Below are 27,558 nucleotides of genomic sequence, written 5' to 3'. Positions count from 1 at the left end.
TCCTAAGTATAGGAGTACTGGACCAAAGCAAAGCAATCTGCCTATTCCTTTTACTAGTCACCACCAGCTGTCACTATATACAATCTTGCTCAAAGAGACTGTGTGATCAAACACAAACCCTTGTTGCACAAGCTAAGATTCAAGTGGTTGGTTTGATGTGTGGGAAGAACAGGCGACTGTGTCCTTTATTGCATCTTTCAATTCATATTATTTTAATTGAAGTGGCTTGGGTTTACTGGATCTTTTTTATTTCTTCTCCCTGACAAAAAAAAAGCCTACAGTCTTTTTCATTGAAGTTAGATGACTGTCACAGAAACCAAAAGCATGCTCAAATGTTTATAGGAGCTAAGTGGGGGAATAGCTACTCCAGAACACTAATTTTAGCAATGACCATTGCAATATAAGTCATTGGGACTCACTTTCCCCTAAACACGCATGCTTGTTTTGTTTTGTTTTTAATTTATTGGACTCTGATAGAAGCTTTTACTTTCAGATAGCAGTTCAGATATCTAACTTGCAAAATTATAGCAAAAATCTGCAACAAAATGTTGTGAAGGAAGTAAGATAAAATGACTTTTAAGATATTACAGATAAGTCTAGCTATTGTGTTTGAGGTATTGTTGCATATTCGGCACTTCCACAAATGGTGTAAAGTCCAGGAGCAATGCCATATAATTCATTTGTATTTGGATTAGAGAGCATTAGCATTTTACAGCGTTTGTAGTATCTGTTTTAATTACAAATATAAACACAAAATACAATTTTGTATGCCAGGCTACAAAATTTCTCATTATGCATCTTTTTAATGAGTACATTTGTATCCTACTTTCCCCCCCTTCCATAATGGGGCTCAAAGCAGTGTGCATGGGGTTTTCAGACAGTCTCCTATCCGGATACTACTAGGTGTAGACTTGCTTAGCTGCAGCAATGTGGCTGTGTCATCTGCCTTCAGAACATGCCTTGAGATGTCCCACAGAAACTGTGTGGACCCCTGCAGCTAATCTTGCAACTTCTGCCTATTTTTGAAATCAAACTGCAATACTGATTCTAGCTGTCTTTCTGTCCTTCCCTCAAACTCTCTCATGGGTGTCCCATTTTCAAGGCTGGAGAGAGATGTCAGATGTTATAGGGCATCAAGCTCCTTGTGTAGCTCCCTTGATTGTTCAACAAGTTTGTCAGGCAAAACTCTTCTGGTCCTCAGAAAAAGATATAGGTACCCTACAGATATTATTGAAAAAGAAGACAAACTGACAAGGTAACAAACAAATATATATATATATACAGTGGTACCTCGGTTTATGAACACAATTGGTTCCGGAAGTCTGTTCATAAACTGAAGCGTTCATAAACTGAAGCAAACTTTCCCATTGAAAGTAATGGAAAGTGAATTAATCCGTTCCAGATGGGTCTGCGGCGCTCGTAAACCGAAAATTCATAAACCGAGGTGTTCATAAACCGAGGTTCCACTGTATACATATTAGGTGATATTTGGGTATACATAGTTAGCTGTTTATATATTTACAATTTACTTAGAATAAACAATCCGTGTACCAATATCCAATAAATTTTATTTTCCCCTAGACAAAACTATTGCTGAAATGCCTTCTAGGCCATTTCCATTAAGGCAGGCAGGAGGATATTTACAGTACTACCCAAAGCCATTGTCCCAGTCTCAAATGCATGGGTTTTTTTAAAAACATAAATAGAGACTTCGATTTACTATTTCAGGGTGGTTTGCCACTGCTATCAAACTGAATTTCCTTGTCATAATGCTCTCACTTCTCTGCAAGTCCTTGCACTTAACACATACTCTAAGATGAATGGGTTTCTCTGGCACGTGTATGACAAGATCAAAGAGAATTTACATGTCACCATGAGTGTATCCCAGAAAGCAACTGTCTAGTTCAGATAAAGCCAGAAAGCTCTGGTAAATACTGGTTCTAAAACAACACCACACAGATTTTCCAACACGGGGTAATTACTTTCTTTGGAATCCTCTAAACATTAGCTCAGCCTTCACAAAGATAACAAAAATCTTGCTGTGACCCACGTGATGCCACCTTTCAAAAGCTACATTTCCCAATAAATAGTTTGCCCTTGTCAATTTATCCAAGTTTCTTTCTGCCTCAATCAGTGGGAGAATTGTTTAAGCAACAGATTGTTTAGCCCGGTACTTCCTGTTGCACAACCTGTTGCACAACCAACAGACTTCTGCTAGCACAACTGTTGCACTGGATTTCGTATTGTGCAGCCATTATGAAACTATTAATTCATTGAATAAATGATGCTTTGGGGTTTTTTGCTGTGAAGCCTAGTGGGTGATATTTAAATGGACACTTTTTCAAGATGAAATGGAGACGTGGAAACTTAATGTAAAGAATCAGCATATTAACTGTAGGCACTTGAGTGTCTAGGCCTCCTGTACTCATCCTCTGGAGACATTTAATATTCACCAGCAGCATTTACATTTACATGCTGTTTTTGGAAAGAGTTTTCGAATAGAAAAGGCTGGCCAGGAAGAAAATAAAAGAATGAAGAAATTGTATTTTTGCCTTTTTTCTGAAATAAAATCTAAAAGCTCATGTATTTTTTTTCTAAAATATTCCTATATTCATGAGGAATGAGGCATTTAATCCACTCTAGGAGTGACAGAATGCCTTTGTGTTCTCACCTTCAGCTCACCTCCATGCAAAACTCATCAATCTCACACACAATGACTCATTCCACAAACAGAATAGTTACAGTTCTCACATGACTTCTGGGGCAGGTGAACAACATACATATTTTTAGGCTTAAAAATTCAATTTATATTCTGGAGTCTAAGGAATTTCTGAAATGATAAGTCTGTATCACCTGTGCTGAGTTTCTTTTCAAAGGCCATTTCTATTCTTTGAATGTAAAACTGTCTGGAGAAGATACTGATGAAGCTGTCTTTTCAAATCTTGAGCATCATTTACCTCAGAAGTGGTAGTTTGTCTGGGGCATGGAGATGACAGGCAGCTTGTGCAGGATATTCTAATGGAATATATATATTTCTCTCTCTCTTTGTCTGTTGGATCCATTCAACTTCTTGTCATCTGCATAAAAGGAATAGTGCCAAATCTTGTTCACAAAGTTTTTTTCAAAAGGATTATTTGTAGTTTGTAAAGCATGATTCAATACGTTTCACTCCTGCCCAATCATGATTATTTACATCTAATAGTGGTCTTGCAACTGTGTCTTTGGCCGATAAATTCATATTGGTTTTAGACTTCCCCCATCCTTATGCTCCTGGTTACTTTTATTGGGACCCCACCCACAAAAAAACAACCCAGCAGTATTTTCCTTTGAAGCCAATGTCACATAATACCTCCTCTTCTAAGAATATGTGGGGTATTTCTTTTCATCCTCACTTTCTTAGTGGCTACCAGCTTACTGCCTATGCCTTTCTTTCCTTCAACTCCCAGGGTTCCTGCTTCTCATGAAACTAGGGGTTCACCATTACACACAAAACTGTCCTATGTCCAAGAAACAAGCAAAAACTTAGGCTAAAGATAAAATGGTGCCATATTTGAGGTTGCTTGGACTCCTCCACACCACACATTTAAAAGCACAGGACATCTCCCAAAGAATCCTGGGACCTGTAGTTTAAGTTAAGTTTAAGAATCCTGGGAACTGTAGTTCCCAGTTAAGTGTGCTGGGAATTGTACCTATGTGAAGGATAAACTATGGTTCCCAGGATTCCTTTTAGAGGGGGGGTCATGTGCTTCAAATGTATGGTGCAGATGTTACCTAACTTCAATAATCTGTTGAATCTTCGGTTATGTGAGGAAAATTCCCCCCCCCCCCACACACACTTCCAATTAAGGAAGCAGGCTTGCAGGTCATATGGCAAGAATCTCACACAGGCCTGAAACCCAATACATTTCTTGTTAGAAATTTATTTATTCATGTTACATTTATACACCACCTTTATCTCCCAAGGATCTCAAGGTTCTCCTCCTCCCCGTTTCACTTCATCCTCACAACATCCCTTGTGAGGTAGGTTAGGCTAAGAGATGGTGACTGGCCCAAGGTCACCCAGTGAGCTTCATGGCTGAGTGGAAATTTGAACCCTGCTTTCCCAAGTCCCAGTCCAACACTCTGACCATTATTGCCACGCTGCCTCTTCTACCACTTCCCCATCATAATGTGAAACTAGAGAACCCAGTCTTTCTCAACATGTGTGTAACCTTCACTGGAACTTCCTTCTAGTGAAAGTGCAGTGAAAATTTCTGTAGGATTCCTGCAAAACATACAATACTTTGGTTGGCTAAGGCGGGGGAGGGGTCTTAGTGAGATGGTTGTGTGGCTTTTCCATGCCCCTCCCTCTATTTTTACAATGTTAAGCAAAAACAATCAATTGCATGTATTGTGGTTCCAAAACACAATGCACAGGGAGAAATTATATCTGACCCCACAGGCCTATTGGAGTTGCTTTCCCAGAACCATTCTTATGAGGATTTTAAGGCAACCTGCATTTGGCTGCTGAGTGCACTCGATTGCCTTTAGTTAAGTTTCAAAAAGAAAGAAAAGAGACAAATGATAGAGTTCATGGTCACCCCATCAAATAGTAAACATCCTCCCATCCCAAACTTTTTTGTCTCTCATCTGGCAAAATTCAGCAGGGTTGCATATTCAGGTCAACACTAACAATTTCCATCCCTGGTTCCACTCCACTTAATCCCTTTTCTAGTACCTCCTCACAGAAATGCTTTCTATCCAACCCAATCTTCCTCCATTGCCACCACCCAAAAGGCAAATTCCCTGTTATCCCAGCAATATCTGGTGCCAGAGCTCAGCCAGGAAATCTCTTCTCAGTACCAGCACTGAACCCATGCATTGCACCCACAAATTAGCTGCTGACTCTCTCTTTCACCCACCCACTTTCTTCTTAACAGTTCTCAGTCTTATTCCAGTCCCTGACACATGCAACTGTTGCTGCTGCTTCAAGTACATTACAATATAAGACGTTCTCTGGTGGCAGATTTACAGAGCATGTGACCTCTTGTGTAGTAGAGCAGAGTGTTTGATCTGGGTGCTGTGGCTGAGAGGATAATGCTAAAGCCCTCCAGCTAAGGATCAAAGGGAAAATTTCCTAGCTGCCTGTGTTATGCGCTCTCTTGCAGTTAAATAAAAATGCAGAGCCTAAGCTAAACTGCATGTTTACCAACTTTTCACAACGGTGACATCTCAAAATTCTGCAGAGGCAGGCTTAGCAATTGGAATTCTACGCCAATGCTGAAGATTTATGTTTGAGCAGTGTGGATGTGTTGTTCTGCAAAGTCTAGAGGGGATTCAAAGCAAATGGGTTGCTTGGGGTACACCCTGCTGCATGATAAATACTGTAAATGCACTGAGTTAAGACAATGAGTTTATGTCATTAGGTGTGATGCTTATTTTAGTAAGCAGGCGAGCCCGTTATCATGGCTTCTCATTAAGAACAAAGCCACTTTAGATTTTCCTCACCTTCCATGCTGTTTGCATGAGCATGCAGAAATGTGCCAAATGTATTAAAGGAGACGAAATGGGATAAAACAGCTCTCCCCGCAGTGTCACAAGACACTGCTATTTTCTGAAATGGACTCGTTCATGATCATGGCCCCAAGGGGTAAAGTCACATGGTGGTGCCTATAAAGCAGCTATTAGTATTCAGGCAAGTCAGAGGTCTGTGCTTGCTATTGATATTACTCTGTTGTAAATGGAGTGTTATACTCTCTTCCATTACCATCTTGATTGTAAATAGTGGCTCAAAGTACAAAAAGTATTACTGGTTGCAATGTCACTGAGCTGTTGGGAACAAATAGCTTGAAAGGACAGCAAGGAGAATATTAGAAGTTGGGCCTTTGCTGATGGGCAGGAACTACGCAGCCCTGCCCACAAATTCTTCGGATAGAAACATCTGGGGGGAAAGGGGTAGATGCTGCAGTGACACCATTACTCATTACTGTCATTGCAGTAAAGCTTTGGAGATATACTACTATAAGAGCTTTGTGATAACTGTAATAAGTGGAGTTTGATGTATGCCAGGTGTGGGGAACCTTTGGCCGTCCACATGTAAACATGGCCAATGGTCAGTGATGGAGGGCAACATGTGGAGAGCCACACCGGATGTATGATTATGCCTGGTTTAATGATCTCCAGAGTTTTGAGGGTATAGGTTTTGCAGTGAGGATGTCCTCAATTGTCCTGCAATAATTGAAATTGTCATGTATTTGCTTTCATGCGGAAGAAAGAGAAGTCCAGGGATGTCTTCAAATCAGGGCCGTCTTAAGTGTACCAGGCGCCGTGGTGCGATGATCTCTCTGGTGCCCCTCGCGCAACAGGCAGCCAGAGGCACGACACGACAGGCAGGGATGTTGCCAACTGTGCTCCGCCTCCACCTGCTCGGCTGAAGCGAGACGGCAGCAGTGGCAGCGAAATGGCAGCAGTAGCCCAGGTCCAAGTCCAGGTTTCCCCCAACGGAGGCAGCTCTGCCGCTGCCGCCGCTGCCTCGCTTCAGTCCCCGTTGCCAGGAAAGGAGAGGAGTGGGCGAGGCAGAGGCGGCTCCGTGTGACTCTTTGATGCGCCCCCTGCTGGGCGAGCGCCCTGGCACACCGCGCCAGTCAGCCCAATAGGAAGGACAGCCCTGCTTCAAACACTTTTCGATCTCACAGCTGGCAAGTAAAAGAATATGTGATGTGTCTTTGCCACAGAGCACCTAAAATAATTACTTATTCAGTGTAGATACCCTCTCATTTTCCATGGCTCTGCGTGCCATTGATAATAATATTTGCACTTCAGTTCATGTGGTATGGAAATTTGGTATAGGTTGGGGGTTTTCTTATCCAGTGGATCTTTAGCACAGAATTCTAGATTTTGCAGCTTCCTTTTCATTTGAAGAACATTTTTTGCACTGATATTGTTCTATAATTTTCAATGCGTTTTGCCATGATTTAAATGCAGGAGTTCAAGGGAGACAAGTCAGTCCCACTGTGCCAGTTATTTTATACAGTAGCCGGCAACTGGCATTGTATAGAAACTGTTTTATATAAAAAATATATACTGCAATTTATTTTCTCTGTATTTTTAACCTTAATTATACACTGCAGTACTTCAAAGAATTAAATACTGCAGGTGCATAGTGGGGAGAAAAACCATTAACAGTGGAAGAGAGAAGTAAAGCTAAAGGCAATTGTGAAAAGATATGTTGCGGATAAGATCTGAAAAACAGATGGGAAGTCAACAAAGCAGAGAGAGAAGGGATGCTGTTCTGCTCAGCAGGAGCTGAATAGGAGGTGTTTTTCATTCCAACAGTTAAAGAAGATAGTAGAAAGAGACTGGAGCTAGATAATCAAAAAGAGAATCTGAAAAAGCAAGGGCAGAACAGTATTGACTCATTAGATTGCCAGAATTCTTTTAGCAAAACTATGGTCTCAAAGGATATATTTTCAGATGGTATGCTCTACAGTCTAGTAGCTTCTTCACATTAGTTCCATAGATTATTATGGGCTAATTTTAGCAAATGCCTGTAGTGCAGTCCCAAACTGGCACTGCAACTTATAGTGTTAAATTTTAGAAGGTAGAACAAGATACCCAAATGATTTGTGTAAGAAGAATCAGGTATTTAAAATTAATTAATATCTTATGTAAACGCTCTTATTCTTCACAGCTTCCTTTTAATTCCAAACCCAAAACACAGTAATGCAGAACAAGAAGATAAGGAACAATCAGTGACATGCTAGAACTCTCCACTACTCCTTTGTTCTCTTAGAATGGCAATGCTGCCCCACCTGAGAGGTGCTGGAATTGAGTTTCAGCAAATTCTGGCTGGGGAAAAAAAACCTGAGAGCTATAATAATTGTACTGTTGGTCTTCTTCTGGGCTTTTAAGGTTTTTATAAATGTATTCAAAATAATTAGGCTGTGATTTTTAGCAGTTCCATTATAATATTCTCCCCCTTTTAAAGCTCCTCCCTCCTACTTGTTCTTCCTTGGTCTTCGTTTTAAATAAAAATCTAGGAACAGGGCAGGGTAGATAATGAAGGAGAGCTATGTATGAATAGGAAAAACAACAAAGCATTCCAACTACACATTTACAAGCGTCAAAAATGACATCAGTGGATCTGTTGTGTTTTCTATGCATTATGTATAAGGTCTGCACCATGCATTTAAAGCAGTATCATAGCACTATAAAAATATTGACTTCCCCCCAAAAATTATGGGAACTGTAGTTTGTTAAAGGTGATATAAGTTGTTAGGAGGTTAATTATTAAACAACTCTGGGAACTGGGAAGGGGATAGGGGCCTTGGAACAACTCTCAGCTCCAGTAATAAACTGCAGCTCCAGTAATTTTTGGGAGAAATCATGACTGTTTATAAAGTGGTATGATGCTGTATTAAACATATAGTGTAGGTGAGGACTAAGTGTGCATGCAAATAAATTTATTTGTATGCCACCTTTCCACAGTTCAAACCTTGCTCAAGATGACTTACAACATGTAAAAATACATAACTACAACATAACAAACGTAGTCATAAACAATAAATTGAACATAAAAAATACAAACTGAACATTTCAATTACACCAAAGCCTAGCACAAAGATACAAAAAACCAACAGCAGCAGCACCCCAACTCAGCCTCAGCTTTTGCAGCTGGAGTTAGTCAGGGCTCCACCCTCCCAGGCCAGGTGGAAAAGGCCTTCAAGGCAGGGAGCAGGTCTTCCAGGACTCGCAGCCAAGATGGTTTCTGGCCTTTTCAGCCTCAGCTTCTGCAGCTGGAGTCAATAATAAGAAAGGCAGCATGTCTGGGCTATCTGTTCTAGTGTTTGAATGAAAAGGTGGGTATGGGCAAAGGCTGTATCCTTTCTTATGCATGCCTGTTCTACACAGTGGATAAATGCCTAAAAGTTTTTGCAGCTGTTCTCCTAGCTGTTTATTAAGCCCAATTTCTGCATTCTATTTCTAAAAGATAATGAAATTGACATTTGATCATTGAGAGGGTATAATTACTATAAGAGTAAAGTTTTAAGCGTGTGGGGGTGGTATTGCCTTTTGAAATGCTTTTGCATTTTATTTTTAATGACAGAATTTTTTTTTCATTTGCTTGGACAAGTTTGACGTGGGAAATAACTTTGAAGTAAAGCACAGTTCTGTATTAAAAATGCATGCGTCTGAACTACCGCAAGATAACTGATATTTGCTGTCGTTTAGTCGTTCCCAACTCTTTGTGACCCCATGGACCAGATCACTGATACTTTTCTTCAAAGTACACAAATATTATCACCCTTTTGATGGCGTTGCAAGACTGTGCATTAAAAACAGTTGCTAAGTATGTTTTTCTCTCCTTTCCTTCTCTTGTTTAGATTTGTGATAAAGAATGGCACTACTACGTTGTAAATGTTGAATTCCCAGTAGTTACTTTGTATATGGATGGTACAACGTACGAACCTTACCTTGTAACGAATGACTGGCCTATTCATCCATCACACATAGCAATGCAACTTACTGTTGGCGCTTGTTGGCAAGGTAAGTAGAAGACTGAAATGTGTAAATTAAGATTTGAGGACATCTACTGTACAGTAAAACCTCAGTAATTTTAACCAAAAGCATGTGTGTATGTGTGCGGACTATGCTTCAGAACAACAACACTGAGCATAGTCTTTATGTGGTCTCAGAAATGCTAATGATTTCATTATTATTATTATTATTTTAAAAGAAACAGTTTCTGGAGATAAGGATATATAGTTAGGACTCACCTATACAGCTGCAAATTAAATGTTTTAAATGTGTTTTAAAGTACAATATATAGAAATGTGACACTAGATGGTGAAGGTGAGCAATGCCAAATTCAATGTATTTTTCAAAACATTTTTAAAGCATTTTCACAGCATTTTTTTAAATATATAATGTGTGTAGATTCCACCCTAGAAATATAAAGAGAGGGCTGCGTTGGAATAGTAAAGTGTCATAGGGTTGCTCCAAATCCAGCTCTTTACTGCCTGACCAATAAGGCTCCTGGCCAAAAGTTTGGGGTTTTGTTGGTTATTTTGGTTGATTTTGTTTTACAGTAGCACCTCTGGTTAAGAACTTAATTTGTTCTGGAGGTCTGTTCTTAACCTGGAACTGTTCTTAACCTGAGGTACCACTAGCTAATGGGGCCTCCTGCTGCCGCTGCATGATTTCTGTTCTCATCCTGAGGTACTACTGTTCTTAACCTGAGGTACTACTTCCGGGTTAGCGGAGTCTGTAACCTGAAGCGTTTGTAAACCGAAGCATTTGTAACCCAAGGTACCACTGTATTCTCAGTGGCTTCTTTTATGTATGCCACTTAGATATGCAAACAATTAAGCAGCATATAAATGTATTGTGTAAGCTGTTGTTGTTTAGTCGTTTAGTCGTGTCCGACTCTTCATGACCCCATGGACCATAGCACGCCAGGCACTCCTGTCTTGCACTGCCTCCCGCAGTTTGGTCAAACTCATGTTCGTAGCTTCGAGAACACTGTCCAACCATCTTGTCCTCTGTCGTCCCCTTCTCCTACCCTGTTTCTCATATTTTAAGACATACCCATAAAATAAGCCATAGCAGGATTTTTAAGCATTCAAGGAATATAAGTCATACCCCGAAAATAAGACATAATGATAGGCGCAGCAGCAATGCCGGCCGCAGCAGGAGGAGGAGGAAAAAAATAAGACATCCCTTGAAAATAAGCCATAGTGTGTTTTTTTGAGGAAAAAATAAATATAAGACATGTCTTATAATATGAGAAACACGGTAGTGCCCTCAATCTTTCCCAACATCAGGGTCTTTTCCAAGGATTCTTCTCTTCTCATGAGGTGGCCAAAGTATTGGAGCCTCAGCTTCACGATCTGTCCTTCCAGGGAGCACTCAGGGCTGATTTCCTTCAGAATGGATAGGTTTGATCTTCTTGCAGTCCATGGGACTCTCAAGAGTCTCCTCCAGCACCACAATTCAAAAGCATCAATTCTTCGGCGATCAGCCTTCTTTATGGTCCAGCTCTCACTTCCATACATCACTACTGGGAAAACCATAGCTTTAACTATACGGACCTTTGTAGGCAAGGTGATGTCTCTGCTTTTTAAGATGCTGTCTAGGTTTGTCATTGCTTTTCTCCCAAGAAGCAGGCGTCTTTTAATTTCGTGACTGCTGTCACCATCTGCAGTGATCAAGGAGCCCAAGAAAGTAAAATCTCTCACTGCCTCCATTTCTTCCCCTTCTATTTGCCAGGAGGTGATGGGACCAGTGGCCATGATCTTGGTTTTTTTGATGTTGAGCTTCAGACCATATTTTGCGCTCTCCTCTTTCACCCTCATTAAAAGGTTCTTTAATTCCTCCTCGCTTTCTGCCATCAAGGTTGTGTCATCTGCATATCTGAGGTTGTTGATATTTCTTCCGGCAATCTTAATTCCGGCTTGGGATTCATCTAGTCCAGCCTTTCGCATGATGAATTCTGCATATAAGTTAAATAAGCAGGGAGACAATATACAACCTTGTCGTACTCCTTTCCCAATTTTGAACCAATCAGTTGTTCCATATCCAGTTCTAACTGTAGCTTCTTGTCCCACATAGAGATTTCTCAGGAGACAGATGAGGTGATCAGGCACTCCCATTTCTTTAAGAACTTGCCATAGTTTGCTGTGGTCGACACAGTCAAAGGCTTTTGCATAGTCAATGAAGCAGAAGTAGACGTTTTTCTGGAACTCTCTAGCTTTCTCCATAATCCAGCGCATGTTTGCTATTTGGTCTCTGGTTCCTCTGCCCTTTCGAAATCCAGCTTGCACTTCTGGGAGTTCTCGGTCCACATACTGCCTAAGCCTGCCTTGTAGAATTTTGAGCATAACCTTGCTAGCGTGTGAAATGAGCGCAATTGTGCGGTAGTTGGAGCATTCTTTGGCACTGCCCTTCTTTGGAATTGGGATGTAGACTGATCTTCTCCAATCCTCTGGCCATTGCTGAGTTTTCCAAACTTGCTGGCATATTGGGTGTAGCACCTTAACAGCATCATCTTTTAAAATTTTAAATAGTTCAGCTGGAATATCATCACTTCCACTGGCCTTGTTATTAGCAGTGCTTTCTAAGGCCCATTTGACTACACTCTCCAAGATGTCTGGCTCAAGGTCAGCAACCACACTACCTGGGGTGTACGAGACCTCCATATCTTTCTGGTATAATTCCTCTGTGTATTCTTGCCACCTCTTCTTGATGTCTTCTGCTTCTGTTAGGTCCTTACCACTTTTGTCCTTGATTATGGTAATCTTTGTACGAAATGTTCCTTTCATATCTCCAATTTTCTTGAACAGATCTCTGGTTTTCCCCATTCTATTGTTTTCCTCTATTTCTTTGCATTGATCATTTAAGAAGACCCTCTTGTCTCTCCTTGCTGCTTTTTGGAAATCTGCATTCAGTTTCCTGTATCTTTCCCTATCTCCCTTGCATTTTGCTTGCCTCCTCTCCTCCGCTATTTGTAAGGCCTCGTTGGACAGCCATTTTGCTTTCTTGCATTTCCTTTTCCTTGGGATGGTTTTCGTTGCTGCCTCCTGTATAATGTTACGAGCCTCCATCCATAGTTCTTCAGGCACTCTGTCCACCAAATCTAAATCCTTAAACCTGTTCCTCACTTCCACTGTGTATTCATAAGGGATTTGATTCAGATTATATCTTACTGGCCCAGTGGTTTTTCCTACTTTCTTCAGTTTAAGCTGGAATTTTGCTATAAGAAGCTGATGATCTGAGTTACAGTCAGCTCCAGGTCTTGTTTTTGCTGACTGTATAGAGCTTCTCCATCTTTGGCTGCAGAGAATATAATCAATCTGATTTCGATGCTGCCCATTTGGTGATATCCATGTGTAGAGTCGTCTCTTGTGTTGTTGGAAGAGAGTGTTTGTGATGACCAGCTTGTTCTCTTGACAGAACTCTATTAGCCTTTGCTAATTGTGTAAGCTAACTTTTTAAAAAGGAACCCTATTCTCTGGTAGCTTCATCTAACCTTCTGCCCTTTGGGGTGCAACTAAAGCAGCTGGTCTGAAGGAGCAACTAGAGGTCTATGGTACCCAGAGCCCAGCTGACTCAGTGGTATGTCAGCCGACTTGGGGAACCAAGAACGTGGCATATTAATTATAAACCTTCAAAACATCTACCTGCTCTTTGGTCTGAGCAACTGGTCATTCTGATGAGGACCATCTGCTCCCTAGGTTCCTTATAAGACTTACTAGGCTCTCACCTGTAGTCTGCTTTACAGGTTCAGTTACAACTATCCCTTTGAGCACCACCACCTGGAATCATTGTATTTTCCTTCCCACTAACCTGATGCCACTGCAACAGTATGAACTGGCTGTCCATCAAAGCTGGCAAGAAAACAGACTTCTCCTTTTGCTTTCTCTGGCATTATTTCCATAATTTGCTGCTTAATCGAGATGCAAGTACTTTTACTTCCCTCCGTGCAAAAAGACTGAGCAATGTGCTGTGTTCATGCAGTAATCTGGCCCAAAATGGATTTATAGTAGGGGGCATTTTGCAAACTGTGTGACAAAAATATTGGACATAAGTTGAGCAAGAAAAGAGGCGTACTGTTTGTTGTTTTGATGTGGGAAAAGCTTTTGACTGCCTGGAAGCAGGCTGCCTCAAGGTTGTCTTTTTAACTTACTGCAAAAGAAGAATTTGGAAATGGACTGTCTTTGGGAAGTCGGCGCTCTATGCTCTTAGTGAAGGTTGATAACTTCCAGTGTGGAAGATTTCAGATCAATTGTTGGAGCAGGTAGGGATGCCCACTTTTCCTTTGTGCTGTCAATCAGTGGCGGAGCTTCATGCTCCGCCAACGGGGGTGGAGAGCAGGTGCACTGCCCCCAGGGACGTGGCATGTGTTCTGGTGCGGGGCGCAGGTTTGGGGGGCGGGGAACGCGTTTTGGGAGTGAGTGTGACAGTCCAAGGCAATGCAAAGGCCAAGGGAATCCAAATTGAGGATAACTGTCATACAATTAGCTTATTTGCTGATGGCATAGTTCTATATTTGACCAATCCGGAAACACCACCAGCAGCACTATAGGAACTTGTTATGTGCCTGTTGTAGAAACTCCTTATGTTCTGCTAACTTCACAAAATCTTTAATGTTTCTGGTTAGTATGCCTGCTCAAGTGTCAACAGCTTCTACAATCCAAGTAGGGCAGCCTTACTTTGCTGAGGACAGACCTATACTTTGAAAGGGAAAGCAGAAGAATAACCCTCTGAAGGGATGCAAAGTCTCATTTAAATGAAACCCATTTTAAAGATGAAGAACAGTAAGCAGGGAGAGTGGGAGACTTGAGGTTGCACATCAACAGTTAGCAGCACCTAGCCAGCTGACAAAGGTGGCACACAAGTCACTGGTGTCTTTCCCACTATGGTCAGAGATAGTAGTGGCTGCTGATGCAGCATGGGTGGGGCTGCCTTGCCCTTCCACCTTCCCAGACCCATGCATCTCTGTTGGTTACTAGTGGAGAGGGCCAAGGCAGCAGGGAGCATGGTGCAGGCACTGTGATGAAGCCAGTTATTTGCTAATAAATCCTAATGTGCCAAGCCCACCCCCTTCACAGTAACGGGCAACAATGCACGGAAACCAGGAAAGCAATGCAGCCCCATTGTGCCCACCCCACAAGCTGCTGCTTGTTTATTTTTGTATGACAGTGATTGTTTCTAAATTTGCACAAAATATATATCAATATAAATTTATTCATATAAATTGCAATGTGCAAAATTTATGCAAATTTGTTTCCACTTTTGGCGATGCAAACCCTCTTTTCTTTGGCAATGCATAATATCGACACACACACACACCCTGGCTAAAGTGGTGGGAAATTGAATCCTCTGCATCCTTGTGGGATGACTAGAGCCTGGCTCCTTTTGGGTTCTTAGAAACTGCTTTATCAAGAGGCTGGTTTAAAAAGCCAGGGAATGAATTCTGAGGCGAGTTCTTTGAAGATGGAGGAGAGTCTGAGCAGACTGCAGAGAGGGAGCCAAAACTACCAAGAGAAGGCAGAGGAAGATAAGGAATCTGCAGCCTTCAGTGGAGGCTGATCCATTAGCCCCCTTAGGCAGGCCCCACCTGCTTGTCTTCTGTAATCCTGTCCAGGAGATGACTCTGTGTGGCAGCTTCCTCCTTCTCCATCTCAGTGTTGTTCTTGTAGCACTTAGCAAGAAGGAGGATGCAGACAAAGCGAGAATTGGAATACTCTACCACAAATCTCATAGTTCCCTTCACAACAAGAAGTTGCTAGGTAGGAAAGCTCCATTACACAAGTTTAGCTACAAATGGATCAAGGATGCTTGGAAATACCCGGTGCTTTTTTTCTTTAAAAAATGCTTAGGGGTACTCTCATTTTCCTATTCATATTGAAATACTGCCCCTCAATGAGGCCAAACTTAGATTCACAAAATGTTTAGGGGTATGTGTACCTCTGCGTCCCCCCAGGGAAAAAAAAAGCACCGGAAATACACATGGGTTGCATATTCCAATAACCAACTATCCAGGATTCTAAGTCATAGAATCATAGAATTTTAGAGTTGGAAGGGACCCCGAGGATCATTTAGTCCAACATTCTGCAATGCAGGAACATGCACCTGTCCCATACAGGGCTCAGACCTGCAATTTAGGTGTTATTAGCACCCACTCTAACCAACTGAGTTATAAGTTTAAAGGACAGTCAGGATTTTAAGGAAAAAACTTGCAGGTGCAAGGTACACAGGAATGCATCATTGATGGTGTTGGAGGAACTGTGACGATGGTGATATTTCTGCAGCTGTTATATTATTTTCAGACCATCCCCATCTGCATTCCACCAAAAAACTACAGCACTGGCAGAAGGCACTAGAGGATTTTGTACAGAAGGGGTTTTATAGAGTCCCTTCTGTGGCTATAAAATGCTTACCTAGGAAGGTGAGACCCAGGGTAATGGATTTACACTCATATCATAACACAGCCCATTTGAGGCATTACGTAAACTCTGTCAAGCAAAATAAATGGTTAGAATAAAAGATAGGACATTCCCATTCAGGACTGCAACTCCTAGGCAGGGATGAGGGCGAACTTAATTCAGTTTCCATTTAAAGGAAAGTTTATCTAGCTAATTCAGACTTCCTGAAATAATACATAAACTGAAACACAGCCATCATTCAAGATTCACACTACTCCAAATGGTTCTCCAGCCAAGTAATGTATACAAAAATACATTTATTAGGGTAAAGTATGGATAAAAAAACATAGCTTAGTGAAAGCAATGCATTATATTAGACAAAATTCCTTTGCAAAAATTTGCATTTTAGGAGAATTTTGTACTAAAATGCTAGTGAATTTTCATAAAATATTTTTTTAAAAAAATAACAACTCACTAGCTGGAGAATTGAACTTAAGATTCAAAAAAGGAAAAATTGAGAGCAACCAAACTTGATAGATTCACCTAACTCTAATCCTAGAAGAGTTTGGATTTTGGATTTGATATCCCGCTTTATCACTACCCAAAGTAGTCTCAAAGCGTCTAAAAATCTCCTTTCCCCTCTGCCCCCACAACAGACACCCTGTGAGGTGAGTGGGGCTGAGAGACTTCAGAGAAGTGTGACCAGCCCAAGGTCACCCAGCAGCTGCATGTGGAGGAGTGGAGACGCGAACCCGGTTCCCCAGATTACGAGTTTACCGCTCTTAACCACTACACCACACTGGCTTTCAGGCAATCCTAGGCATATCACTTCATGTCTTTATAAGAAGTTAGGATTTTACAGGTGGAGTAGTAATTCATGATTATATGGCTGTTTCTGTTATAACTGTGGCTGAAATTGTGTTCATCTCAGCATTGCTTATATATAGTTGTTCTATGGATCTGTGATTTTAATAAACTTTAATGGTTCATCTCCCAGAGAACCTTGATTATGAAGTATCTTGGATCACAAAATGGGGATTAAGATTTGGCCCTCTGTTCCTCTGTACTGAATCTGCACTTTCCAATTTAAAAGGCATTAGAGAAATGTTTTTTAATGTAATATCTCATTGGCACCAAATCCCACACCTACTGTTTCTCATGAGCAATCAGCATTCCAATTATTGCTTAAATGCCACAAGGCAGGGTCTCTCTCTCTTTCTCTGTTTCTCTCTCTCTTTCTTTCTCTTCACTACTGGTGATGAGATTCTGGAATGGAATTACAGTATAAGACATATCCCAAATGTTACAGGATCTCTCTCACCATTTGAGACTAGGGCACTTTTGCTGGGAATTCTGGATGGAGAGGGAATCTCCACAATTAGGTATGTTCATATCTTTCTCTTCTTGGCAGCAAGTAGAATTCAAATTGTGCTTAAATGGAAAGATAAGAATCCAACTCCACAATTTGGTTGTTTTTGCACAGAATGGGAAGCACTTACCTTAGACGAGATACCAGCAAAAAGTAATATCCATTTATAAATCCAAAGAGTGGAATTCAATGTCACACTATTACAAACATTGGGAAGCATTTCCGTTTCCCAAATGGAACAATCCCCATCACCTTCCCCTCTGCTCTGTTCTGGGGGTGCTCCTGACCCCCCCCCTGAACCAATTTTGGTGTGTGTAGAGGGGTGCATAGGGGGAGTGGGGCAGAAAAGGCCCATTCAACAAACAGAAGACCTAACTGAGTTTGTTTGGTAAATTCTGTTTATTTACTTATTTTCAAATATGAATTCTTTTACTTATCAGAAAAGTACAAATACAAATTCCCATACAAGTTTTTGTCAGTCCTTGGCAAAAGCTGATAGGAAGAAGTCTGCATACCATTCTAGCTAACTCAACCCCAGGCACCAACATATACAGGGGTAGGATTGTGTTGTGATTACTTGTATCAGTTTTCTTCATTATGGGACACTGTATCACACACTATCTTTGTTATATAAATGAAATCCACTAAATGCAAGGCGAGAGCCTGTATTGTCTGTGTTCTGCTGCAGGAAAAACCTGATTTTCCTTTTTTTTTTTTGCAACTATTGCTCATGGCTAACAGATATACAGTCTTGTTTCATTGATTTGACCATAAACTAAACTAAACTAAAAACACAACACAACACTGTTGGCATAATTCTATTCCCTAGTAAACAGAATGTCAACAAGTATTGGGATAGATCTTTGAACGAATCCTCACCACTGATGCCTTGTGATCCTCCATGACTAAGACTGTATATGGCATCTCTTTGAACCACAAAGAAGAGCAAAGTTTCATGACAGGAAATTTTGGTTGTACAAAAAGTATTATTGGTAATAATAAGGAAAGTCTAATAAAGTCAGCAATCACATTCACACGATGCTCATATAGTAAATCTTGATCAAAGCAACATATAGATGTCATATTATTGCATTTCCAAACCTGACCTCCAAACTAAATGCCAACATTTCAAAGGACATTAATCTGTGGTCACTATAGTACTGTTTTAGAGTTATTATTTTCCATTTTGTTGCATTTCCAGAACAGTGTTCAGGTTCAAAGTTTAATCCTTTGCTTTAAAAGCAGGTCATCCTTTTTCACCCATACTTATTTGCTCTTTCTCTCTTGTATGACCTTTTGTGCATTCATTGATTTTCATGGTTTTCCTAAATAAATGAATAAAGCAGACTGGACCCCTTGTAATTAGGATACCCAGCAGGAGAAGGGCAGACAGTCCAACAGGTTATTAACCAACAGACAGCCCAACAGGTATTATTAACCAATAACCTTCCAGATTTTGTAGGATTCATTAGGTTGCAGTTCCATTAGAATTGGGATCAAAATCCATTCATGCCCAAAATAGTAATACTAGCAGTAGGAGAAAATGTAGGAAGAAAAAAATCGGGATGAATTCCATTTAAAAATAAAAACAAAGGTCAAAGGAAATGTTTAATGTATTACTGCTAACTGGGAAGAAAAGCCTTTTTCCAAGATAAAGACATTTCATTTCTTGTCTGGAAAACAGGATTTGTTTCATGCCGGCTGGCTTCTTAACATGCCTTAGATCACAGGAGAAGCAGGCACTCTTACGACTGATGCATTTTAATTGTTTACCATAGGTGAGCTCACTGAAATGTAATGCCACTTATAAGTCTGTCTGGGTTTACCATCCTCTTTCACGAAAATGAGGGAACATATTTGTTCATAAGGTATTGCTTCTTAACAGTCTTTTGGTATAACTTTTTAATGTGATAGCCTTCTTTATATTATAAGATATACTGAAAATCTGGCAGCTGTTATAAGAGCCAATCCTTATGGAACTTAATGTGTCATGTGCTTCCCAACTGAAATACAGGACTGCCAATAATCCATTTGGAATCAACTGTGTACACAAAATGCAGTCTTCCTAAAGTTGTTCTCTCTCTCCATACCCACCCACCCACCCTGTTGTTAAAAATGTAAGATAGGCCACACAGAGTGATCCACACTTATATCAAACTCTAGATTTGATGCACTAGTTAAATCCATACTTTGTGAGGCTACCTTAGAAGATAGTTCGGAAGTTTTAATCGGTTCCAAATGTGACTGTCTGGATGCTCGCACTGTCCAGAAGGCTAGAACAGGTGACATCAATTTTGCACCAGATGAATTGATTACCATTGCATATCTGGACTCAGTTTAGAGTGATCATGTTAACCTTTAAAGCCCTTAACTATTTGGGTCATTATTTGCATGATTTTTTTTTAATGTTATGTAGGTTATTGATACATTTGTTGTTTTAAATTGAGTTTGATTTTACTGCACCCTAAGATTGTTGTAATGATGGGTGGCTGAGCTATAAATATTTTAGTTATAAGCAGCTGCTTATAATATAGTTTTCTATGTTGGTTCCAGGCACCAGCCAAACATGGTGAGCACCACTCTGTTTGCTGTGGCTATTCCAAGAAATGGCAGAATTAGCCTGACATGGGTTTGATACCGAACTGTACATGGGGCGGGAGGGCACTATATAAGGGGTTTCCCCCCCGCTGATGCACAGTAACAGAAAATATTGTAGTAAAGAGTTGTGTTGCATCCTGTGCACTGTGGCTTTCAAAAATATATTTCCCACAAGTATTCATTTTTAATTAGTAGAAGCTTCTTCAGGATCCGCTAACATATAGCTGCTTTTATTAAGCTGGTTTTTAGAACACAGTACTACTATCAGTGCATGATTTAAAATAACAAACGCCAGACCTCCCTACACTGCTCATGAAGTTGTAACCTCCATACAGATTTATTTGAGTCTTATTTACAATATGCTCATGAAAGAGAGCAGCTTATAGACCTTCTATGGTAGTAATGTATGGTAATGCTTGTCTTGATCAGGTGAGTAGGAAAAATAAGGAATTATTATATGTGCCTTGTTTTCAGATTTTGAAAGGCAGACTTCTTGAATACACAAATTGTCTGTGAGAAAACTTTGTCAGATCATGTGTAACATCTCAAAGGGGCTCATAGAAGATTTGCGTCAGTACCTGATGTCTCAGTGTTGGTAGTGATAAGCAATAGAATATTATATGTTTGCAGTTCTATTCTGAGCTTTCAGACAGTAAAATCAGATTAAGTTTGATTATCACATTGTTATATTTAATAATAGCACTCTTTGGCAGCAGTCTTTTAGTTGTATAAGAGGCCATTGTGTTCTGATAACATCTCACCTGCCAATGTGGCAAACAGCCTCTCTTACTAAATGATGACTTCAATAATGCCAAGGTTTAGATGCTCCCTTTGGCTCTTTAGTTACCAGCAATCATTTTGTGGCAAAGATAGGCTGAGACGTAAGCAAGTTATATGAACTCTTTTCCCACAGACTTCATCAGAGTATCTTTGGAAAAAAGATAAAGTCTCAATTTCATAGTGTTCCCCTCAGGAACCAATCCATTCTATATGTATAACTCTTTTCCTCCTGTCACTATAGCCGTGACACGAGTTAATTACTGTCAAAAGGTTGCACTTTCATTTTCCATAGCTGAGAAGTCATTACTTCCAATACTGCAAAGCCATTTTGGTATTTTAAGAGTTGTGGTGAGGGATGAAGTAATTAACTTGTGTCATTTCCACAATGGAGTTAACACTGAGTAGCTCTTTCAGACAATGCCTCCTAACAAATTAAGCCACATTACCATATAAACAATGGAAGTAATTTTGCTGTTTTCTTCCCCTTCCTATTTGTGTCCTGACAAACCATAATCCCATGTTTAAAACAACAACAAAACAGATTAGTGAATCATCCTCCTTTGCTTTTTCTGCCTAAAAGGCATGGCTGGTCATATAATCAAATTAGTTAAAGCACAACTATATTTAGCATAATAGGACCAATAGTGTTTTGTAGTAAGTGTTGATACTTCTAAGGACTGTTAACTATATTTTCTGTTGCTCATTTCTGTCCTAAAATTCTCACATGACTACATGATACACAACCATTTTAATCCATACATATTTCAGACCATAAGTCTATCTACTTATAAGCATAGTGTGTGCTTCTTTGTTTTTCCACTTCATATACACTTCTTCTAAAGAAGTGGCATGCACACGGAAGCTCATACCAATGGTCTCTAAGGTGCTACTGGATTTTTAAATTTTGTTTCTAGATTTATAGGAATCCCAAAAACCAGTGCTGTTTCAAAGGTTCAGACTACCATCTTGATTAAAAAATAGTGTCCAACTGGATCCGAACACAGATGGCAACCTGTTCTTCAATCTCAGGAATGATTATGCAAAATGTGGTTATGTTATGTTAAGAAGTGTCCAGATCATAGAGAACAGATATACAAACAGCTTCCCAAAATATAAAGTAGATGTAGTAGATTTCAGTTGTATTACACGTTGCCACATAAATGTACCCCAAGTGGCTTCCAACATGATATCAAAACATACAAATCAACATATCATTGCATAATAGTCTAGATAACACTTCATTTCAAAACATAATACATCAATCCAAATAATTCATCATAGGAAAGTCTCTCTCTCTCCCCCCCCTCCTTTGCCCTCTTCCCCTTTTCTGGCCACTCATCACACTGATGTAAGGGATGGGCACACCGGGAAGGCCTCCATTTGAAATCTTAATGTGTGAACAGGATGGTGCAGGTGCAGGCCGTTCAACAAATTATTTTTCATGAAGTTGCAAATAGAACCTGAGAATATGCATCTCATGTGAGATGGGTATTTTGTGTCAGAATGCAAGATATACTGTCCTTTCTTTGCTTATTTCAATACAGATTTGTCTTTCTTGTTGAATTAGGTTCTCCTAATTGAGGTATGTGTGTGCAGTTTATGCTCTGTTGTTCGCCAAGTAAAATTCATGTGCAGTACTAATTCCTTGGCATAGGGTGTGATTTTTATTGTTTAAGAGATCCTTTGGGAATTGAAACTGGTGACATTTTTTGATACCGGAAACAGATTAAAATTCCGTTAGGAAAAATAACTAAAGTTTTATTTAACAATGTTTTTCTTTTCTTTCCAAAGCTGATATGGTACCATGAACCTAAGTGTTTATGGGTTTTCCATTATTGGTAATAAAAGGACAAAGTCATGAAGCATGAATGAAGCCTTTGGCAGAAGTAGACTGTCCTCTCACTTGTTCAAATTGTTAATTTTTTTCCTAGGAAGTTAAAATAAATAAGCCCATCTGTGTGTCATTTCAATGTTGACAACACTGTCACTCCCTTTTTATTGTTGTTGTAGCTGTCCTTGCAAGTAACTAAATGGTTGTGAAGTTTGGCTACATTGGTTGGGCTCAGGTGGTGCATCAACACTATGGTTCATCATTAATTTTTATGATGCAGGTGGGTTTGTCTTCTCTGCCGGATCTATAAATAAGTTTCAATTGGACTGTCTCTTTTATTTATACATTGTCTGGCTGAAGCTGCTCAGGTGGACCTCAAAGGTGCTGCCAATGGCAGACGTGACCAGTGTCTGTACTATAACCCCTTGAGAAGGATAACTGTTAAGCTGGATGCTTATTTTAAACCATAACGCTTCTGATGCATTTGTCAGTGCTGTGTACTTCTCTCTATTTGTGTCCCAAGGAGGGTGTTGGTTAGCTTTTGCAAGTGACACTTTAGGGGCTTGCATTTCTCTAACAATTTTAAAATATAGTTAATGCATCTTGCAAAATGGGAAATATTAAAATATCTGTTGGCCATGTCTCTTTTGCTGTTAGTATACACAAGTCTCTCTCTCTCTCCCTCCCTCCCTCCCTCTCTCCCTCCCTCCCTCCCTCCCTCTCTCCCTCTCCCTCTCTCTCTCTCTCTCTCTCTCTGTGTGTGTGTGTGTGGTTTGTTGTCAGTTATAGTCATTCTGACTCTCCCTGCTGGAACTGTGGCTTCTTCCTTAAAAGCAACAGTAGTTCATTGTTAATATTGAAATATACATCATATGGGTTGGTATCATAATGTAGTGCAGATGTAGAAAATATAAAACCAAGTAAAAACGCCTTGTGAAACATTTGGTGGTAGTAATGGCAGGCTTGATGCATATTATAAGGTACTGAGTTTCAGGAATTAGTAAGAGAATCAACCTCAGTATGCAATTATGATATTGATGAAATCAAACCAAAGCAGTCTATATCCCAATAAATCAATGTGCATGAAATCAATGTGCAAAATCCAATTGCTTCTGATTCACCCATACCTCACCCACTGGCATGACTGAAATCAGATGTTAATCCTGAATGGGTTTATTTCCTTAATTTACTCCATAATGAGTCTGTTTTCCTTTCCTCTATCAGCCACTCATTTCTATTTAGTTTTATATATCACAGGCAGTCATTACTAAGCAGCATAATGCCAGTTTATATAGAAGGTAAGCAAATTTGGTAGGAAGACAATTTGTTAATTTAACAGTAACTAATTGCATATTGCTTTATAAGAGATTTACTATTCCCAGGACCAGCAAGCAGCATAGATGGCCTATTCATTTGGTTGGTGCTTTGTTTTTAAACAGCATGTTATTTTCAGGTTTCCTTCTTCATCTATAGAATCACAAAATATCTTCTAAAATATAATACAGTTTGATGTTTAGCTTTATGCTGCTTCTAAATTAAAATCATAGAAGCAGCTTTTACATCACTTGCTGCTGGGCTGATGTTTTGTGGGCCATGTCTCTGACTAGAATGCATTTTCACCTCAGACTCCCATATGAAAGCAGGAGTTTTTAATAATATAAATGGTGATATTTAGACATTGTAATCCCTCACATGAGGGAAATGAGTGTGCTAGCTCTACCTCCCTCTGTCATCGTACCTGACACCTTCCACAAGTTGGAGGAATAACTTCTGAGGTGGGAGCCTTTTCTTCCAGGGAAATTGCATGGGGAGTAGAGCAGGACCGTCACTGAACACATTTACCTTCAGTTTGTGACAGATGATAGGGACAGGGATGGAGGGGGCAGAGCTGGTGCACATGCCCCCCACTTTCCCTCATGCAAACTGGATTGCATGGGAATTAGAATGTGCAAATAGGTCTGGAGCATTATAACCATAAATAGTAACAATGCACGAGCCATTTTCTCTTTGGAATTCTGTTTGTGATTAGAACAGCAGCTGGATTGCCAATTGTCTCAGACATTTAAAGATTGTGTTGGAAGTATTGATAGCCATAAGTAAAAATGTATCTATGGATTATTATCGGCTACGATTTGTGCTTCTTTTTTTAATAGGAGGTGAAGTCTCTAAACCCAGATTTGCTCAGTTTTTCCATGGCAGCCTTGCCAGTTTAACCATCCGACCAGGCAAAATTGAGAGTCAGAAAGTGATTTCCTGTTTGCAAGCCTGCAAGGAAGGTTTGGATATTAACTCTCTGGAGAGTCTTGGCCAAGGACTAAAGGTGAGGGATGAACTGACATCATTTTTGATAACATTTAAAGCTGATTTATGAAGTGAAGAGCACAAGGTATTCCCAGAAGCCATCTAATATGCCATGAAGTCATGCAAGGAAGCAGCTGAGCAGAAGAGGAGCTCTGTGGCGCTGAATGCTTCCATTTATAAACCTATAGGTACCAAGTGCCATGGGTGTTTCATAACCCTTCGGCTTTTCAACTTCAGTCTGCTCATGGTATGTTTGAGACATTCTATATAGAAACATGCATGTTCCCCAGGAGATACAGCGCACATATAATCAGGCGTGTGCTACAGTTAGCGCCTTGAAGATGACTACCATTAGAGCAGGGATGGGTAACTGGATGCAGGAGGCAAATGGGATCAACAATTCAGCCACCACAACTCCATGGGCCACTTGGACAGGTGCATAGCTCTGCCCACCTGTCAGTCACCTGACATTACCACCAAATGTGATTCCACCCCCCTCTTCATTTTACTATTTTATCATTTGTAAATGGCTTTGAGGAGTTCTTTAAACCACCGAGCAGTATACATTTTATGAAATAAATAATGAAATAATTAATAAAAATGTTCCCTTCATCATCAACTCTTTTTTTGTATGCCACTTTTCCACACAAATATTACGCTCAATGTAGCCTCCAATGTAGCTTACAAAAATACATCACAAAATCAACAATTGCAAGTATAATATCATAGTAACACAGCTACATGTAGTAAATGCAATAATAAACACAGCTACATGTAGTAAATGCAATGGCATACAACCCCCACCCAAAAAAATCAGTATTATAAATGTAGCAACATTACACCTCCTAGCAGTGGCAAAAATAACAAGGGAGTTTGAACTGTTTGTCCTTGGTCCTAGATCAGGTGTGGGAAACAGTAGACTCTTGACGTTGCTGAACTACAACTCCCATCCGTCCCAGTAAGTATTGCCAATGGCCAGGGATTATGGGTATTGTAATCCAGCAACAAATGGAGGGTCCAAAGTTCTCCACACCTCTCCTAGATGTCCTACCCACTGTTGCTATCTGAAGAAATGTGCATGCACACGAAAGCTCATACCAATAACAAACTTAGTTGGTCTCTAAGGTGCTACTGGAAGGAATTTTTTTATTTTGTTTCGACTATGGCAGACCAACATGGCTACCTACCTGTAACCACTGTTGCTATGTCTGCTACAAATTAGGCAACCATTAGTTAATCTGATCAAGTGCCTAGTCCTCAGCTTTCCCAAAGAATCACTGCCCTGTTAGCATCACCATTCAGGCAGTAACTCCTCACATGGTGAAACTCTCAGTTTCTCTCCTGCAACAGCTTCTTACACAACTACAATTCAGGGAGTGGAATAGCTGGAAACACCTCTGTGCCTCTCCAGCTTGCATTCAAACTGCAAACAAAAGATAATTATTTGGACCCCTGGCTTGAATTCAAGCTGTGGCTGCATTGGAAGATAATTTACTTCTTGAGCTTGAATTCAAGACCAGGATGCAAAAGAAGAATAGGGAACATTTTATAATTTAGTTCATGTGTTGCATTTATGTCCCTCCTTTTCTACAAGGTGGGGTACATGGTTAACCCCCTCCTCATTTAATTCCCACAGCAACCCTGTGAGCTAGGTTAGAATGAGAGGCAATGACTGGCTCAAGGCTACTGGCTGCTGGGCATTGGGAACCCCAGAACAAGGGATTTTGTCAGCCCTGTGCTCAGTGCTTGGAGGAGTGCCCAACAGCACTTGGGCACTTGGAAACCCCTGTGCAAAACAGAAGAAAGCAGACTGGGCGGTTGATGTGTGGGAGAGCAAAGCTTTATTTTTGCAGGCTTAAAATCTAAATATCATAGTTGTAGGTTAACAAATGGAAATGTTCCTAATGTTTTCAGCAGTTGCTTTTCCATTGTAATGATGCAAACGCATGATTTCCCAGGGTTTTCTTCATCTTTCTTTGACAAACAGTAGCAGCTAAATTCACATTTATCAAACATAAATTAAAAATATTTTGTATAAAATCTTGGCTGTGGGCAAATATGTATAAAGGAATACATTGTTTATTAAAAATGTATTTTGCCCTCCACCAGCTCTTGCTTATCTCATGATCAATAAGAAACACAGTTTGTACACTGCTGTTTGCAGCTGACAATTCTTTGAAGCCTGCTTGAGGAGTGCCAGCATTTCTTGTCTTCTGTTTTGCCTCCCAATGGCTGATCTAGTATGGACAAGCGGCTGTCTCTGTGAAGCAGCTGCGGGTGGGAGAAATAAATGCAAAGAGTTTAATTTTTCAGCTTCAAAACATTCTCTGTCTCCAATCCACAAGCTGGCATGGCTCAAGTTCCTCCTTTCATTTTTACCTTTTCAGCTATTTTGAGAGTCAGTGTGACAGCAGGAGAGGAAAATGAGAGGAGCTGTCAGAAATAGGGTCTCGTGCAGCGTTTCCTAGTTGGCCTGACAGTGACATGTCCTGATGAAAGAACTGCAGTTGGCCCTAGAGTTGAGCAGAACAGTAATAAAGACAGATTGTGCCTGTCTTTCAATAAATAAATAAATAAATAAATCTGTATACGAATCATATCTGTACATAGAAGCAAATAATGTGCATGCAGGCCAAGTAGCTTTTCCATAAAAATATAAAACACAAATCTGGAACAAAGAGAATGGAAGCATTGTCTGAAACTTTACCTAATTTGGGAAACAAGAACAGGATGAATGTGTAGGTGAGATTGGTAATTAGATGTTCACTGGTCAT

General features: G+C 40.2%; 1 protein-coding gene across 1 annotated transcript in view; it reads left to right on the top strand.

Moving 5' to 3' along the window:
* The window catches only part of CLSTN2 (calsyntenin 2), a 343,593-nt gene that overhangs the window by 291,835 nt on the left and 24,200 nt on the right, over positions 1-27,558 (top strand). The window contains exons 9-10 of the mRNA XM_035132736.2: positions 9,363-9,525; positions 24,637-24,803. Coding sequence (XP_034988627.2) covers positions 9,363-9,525; positions 24,637-24,803 — 330 coding nt within the window. The remainder of the gene's footprint in view (positions 1-9,362; positions 9,526-24,636; positions 24,804-27,558) is intronic.

The sequence above is a fragment of the Zootoca vivipara genome, chromosome 5, assembly GCF_963506605.1.
Source record: "Zootoca vivipara chromosome 5, rZooViv1.1, whole genome shotgun sequence".
Lineage (NCBI taxonomy): Eukaryota > Metazoa > Chordata > Lepidosauria > Squamata > Lacertidae > Zootoca > Zootoca vivipara.
Note: the sequence above shows the minus strand (reverse complement) of the source record. Positions and strands in the feature narration are given on the sequence as shown.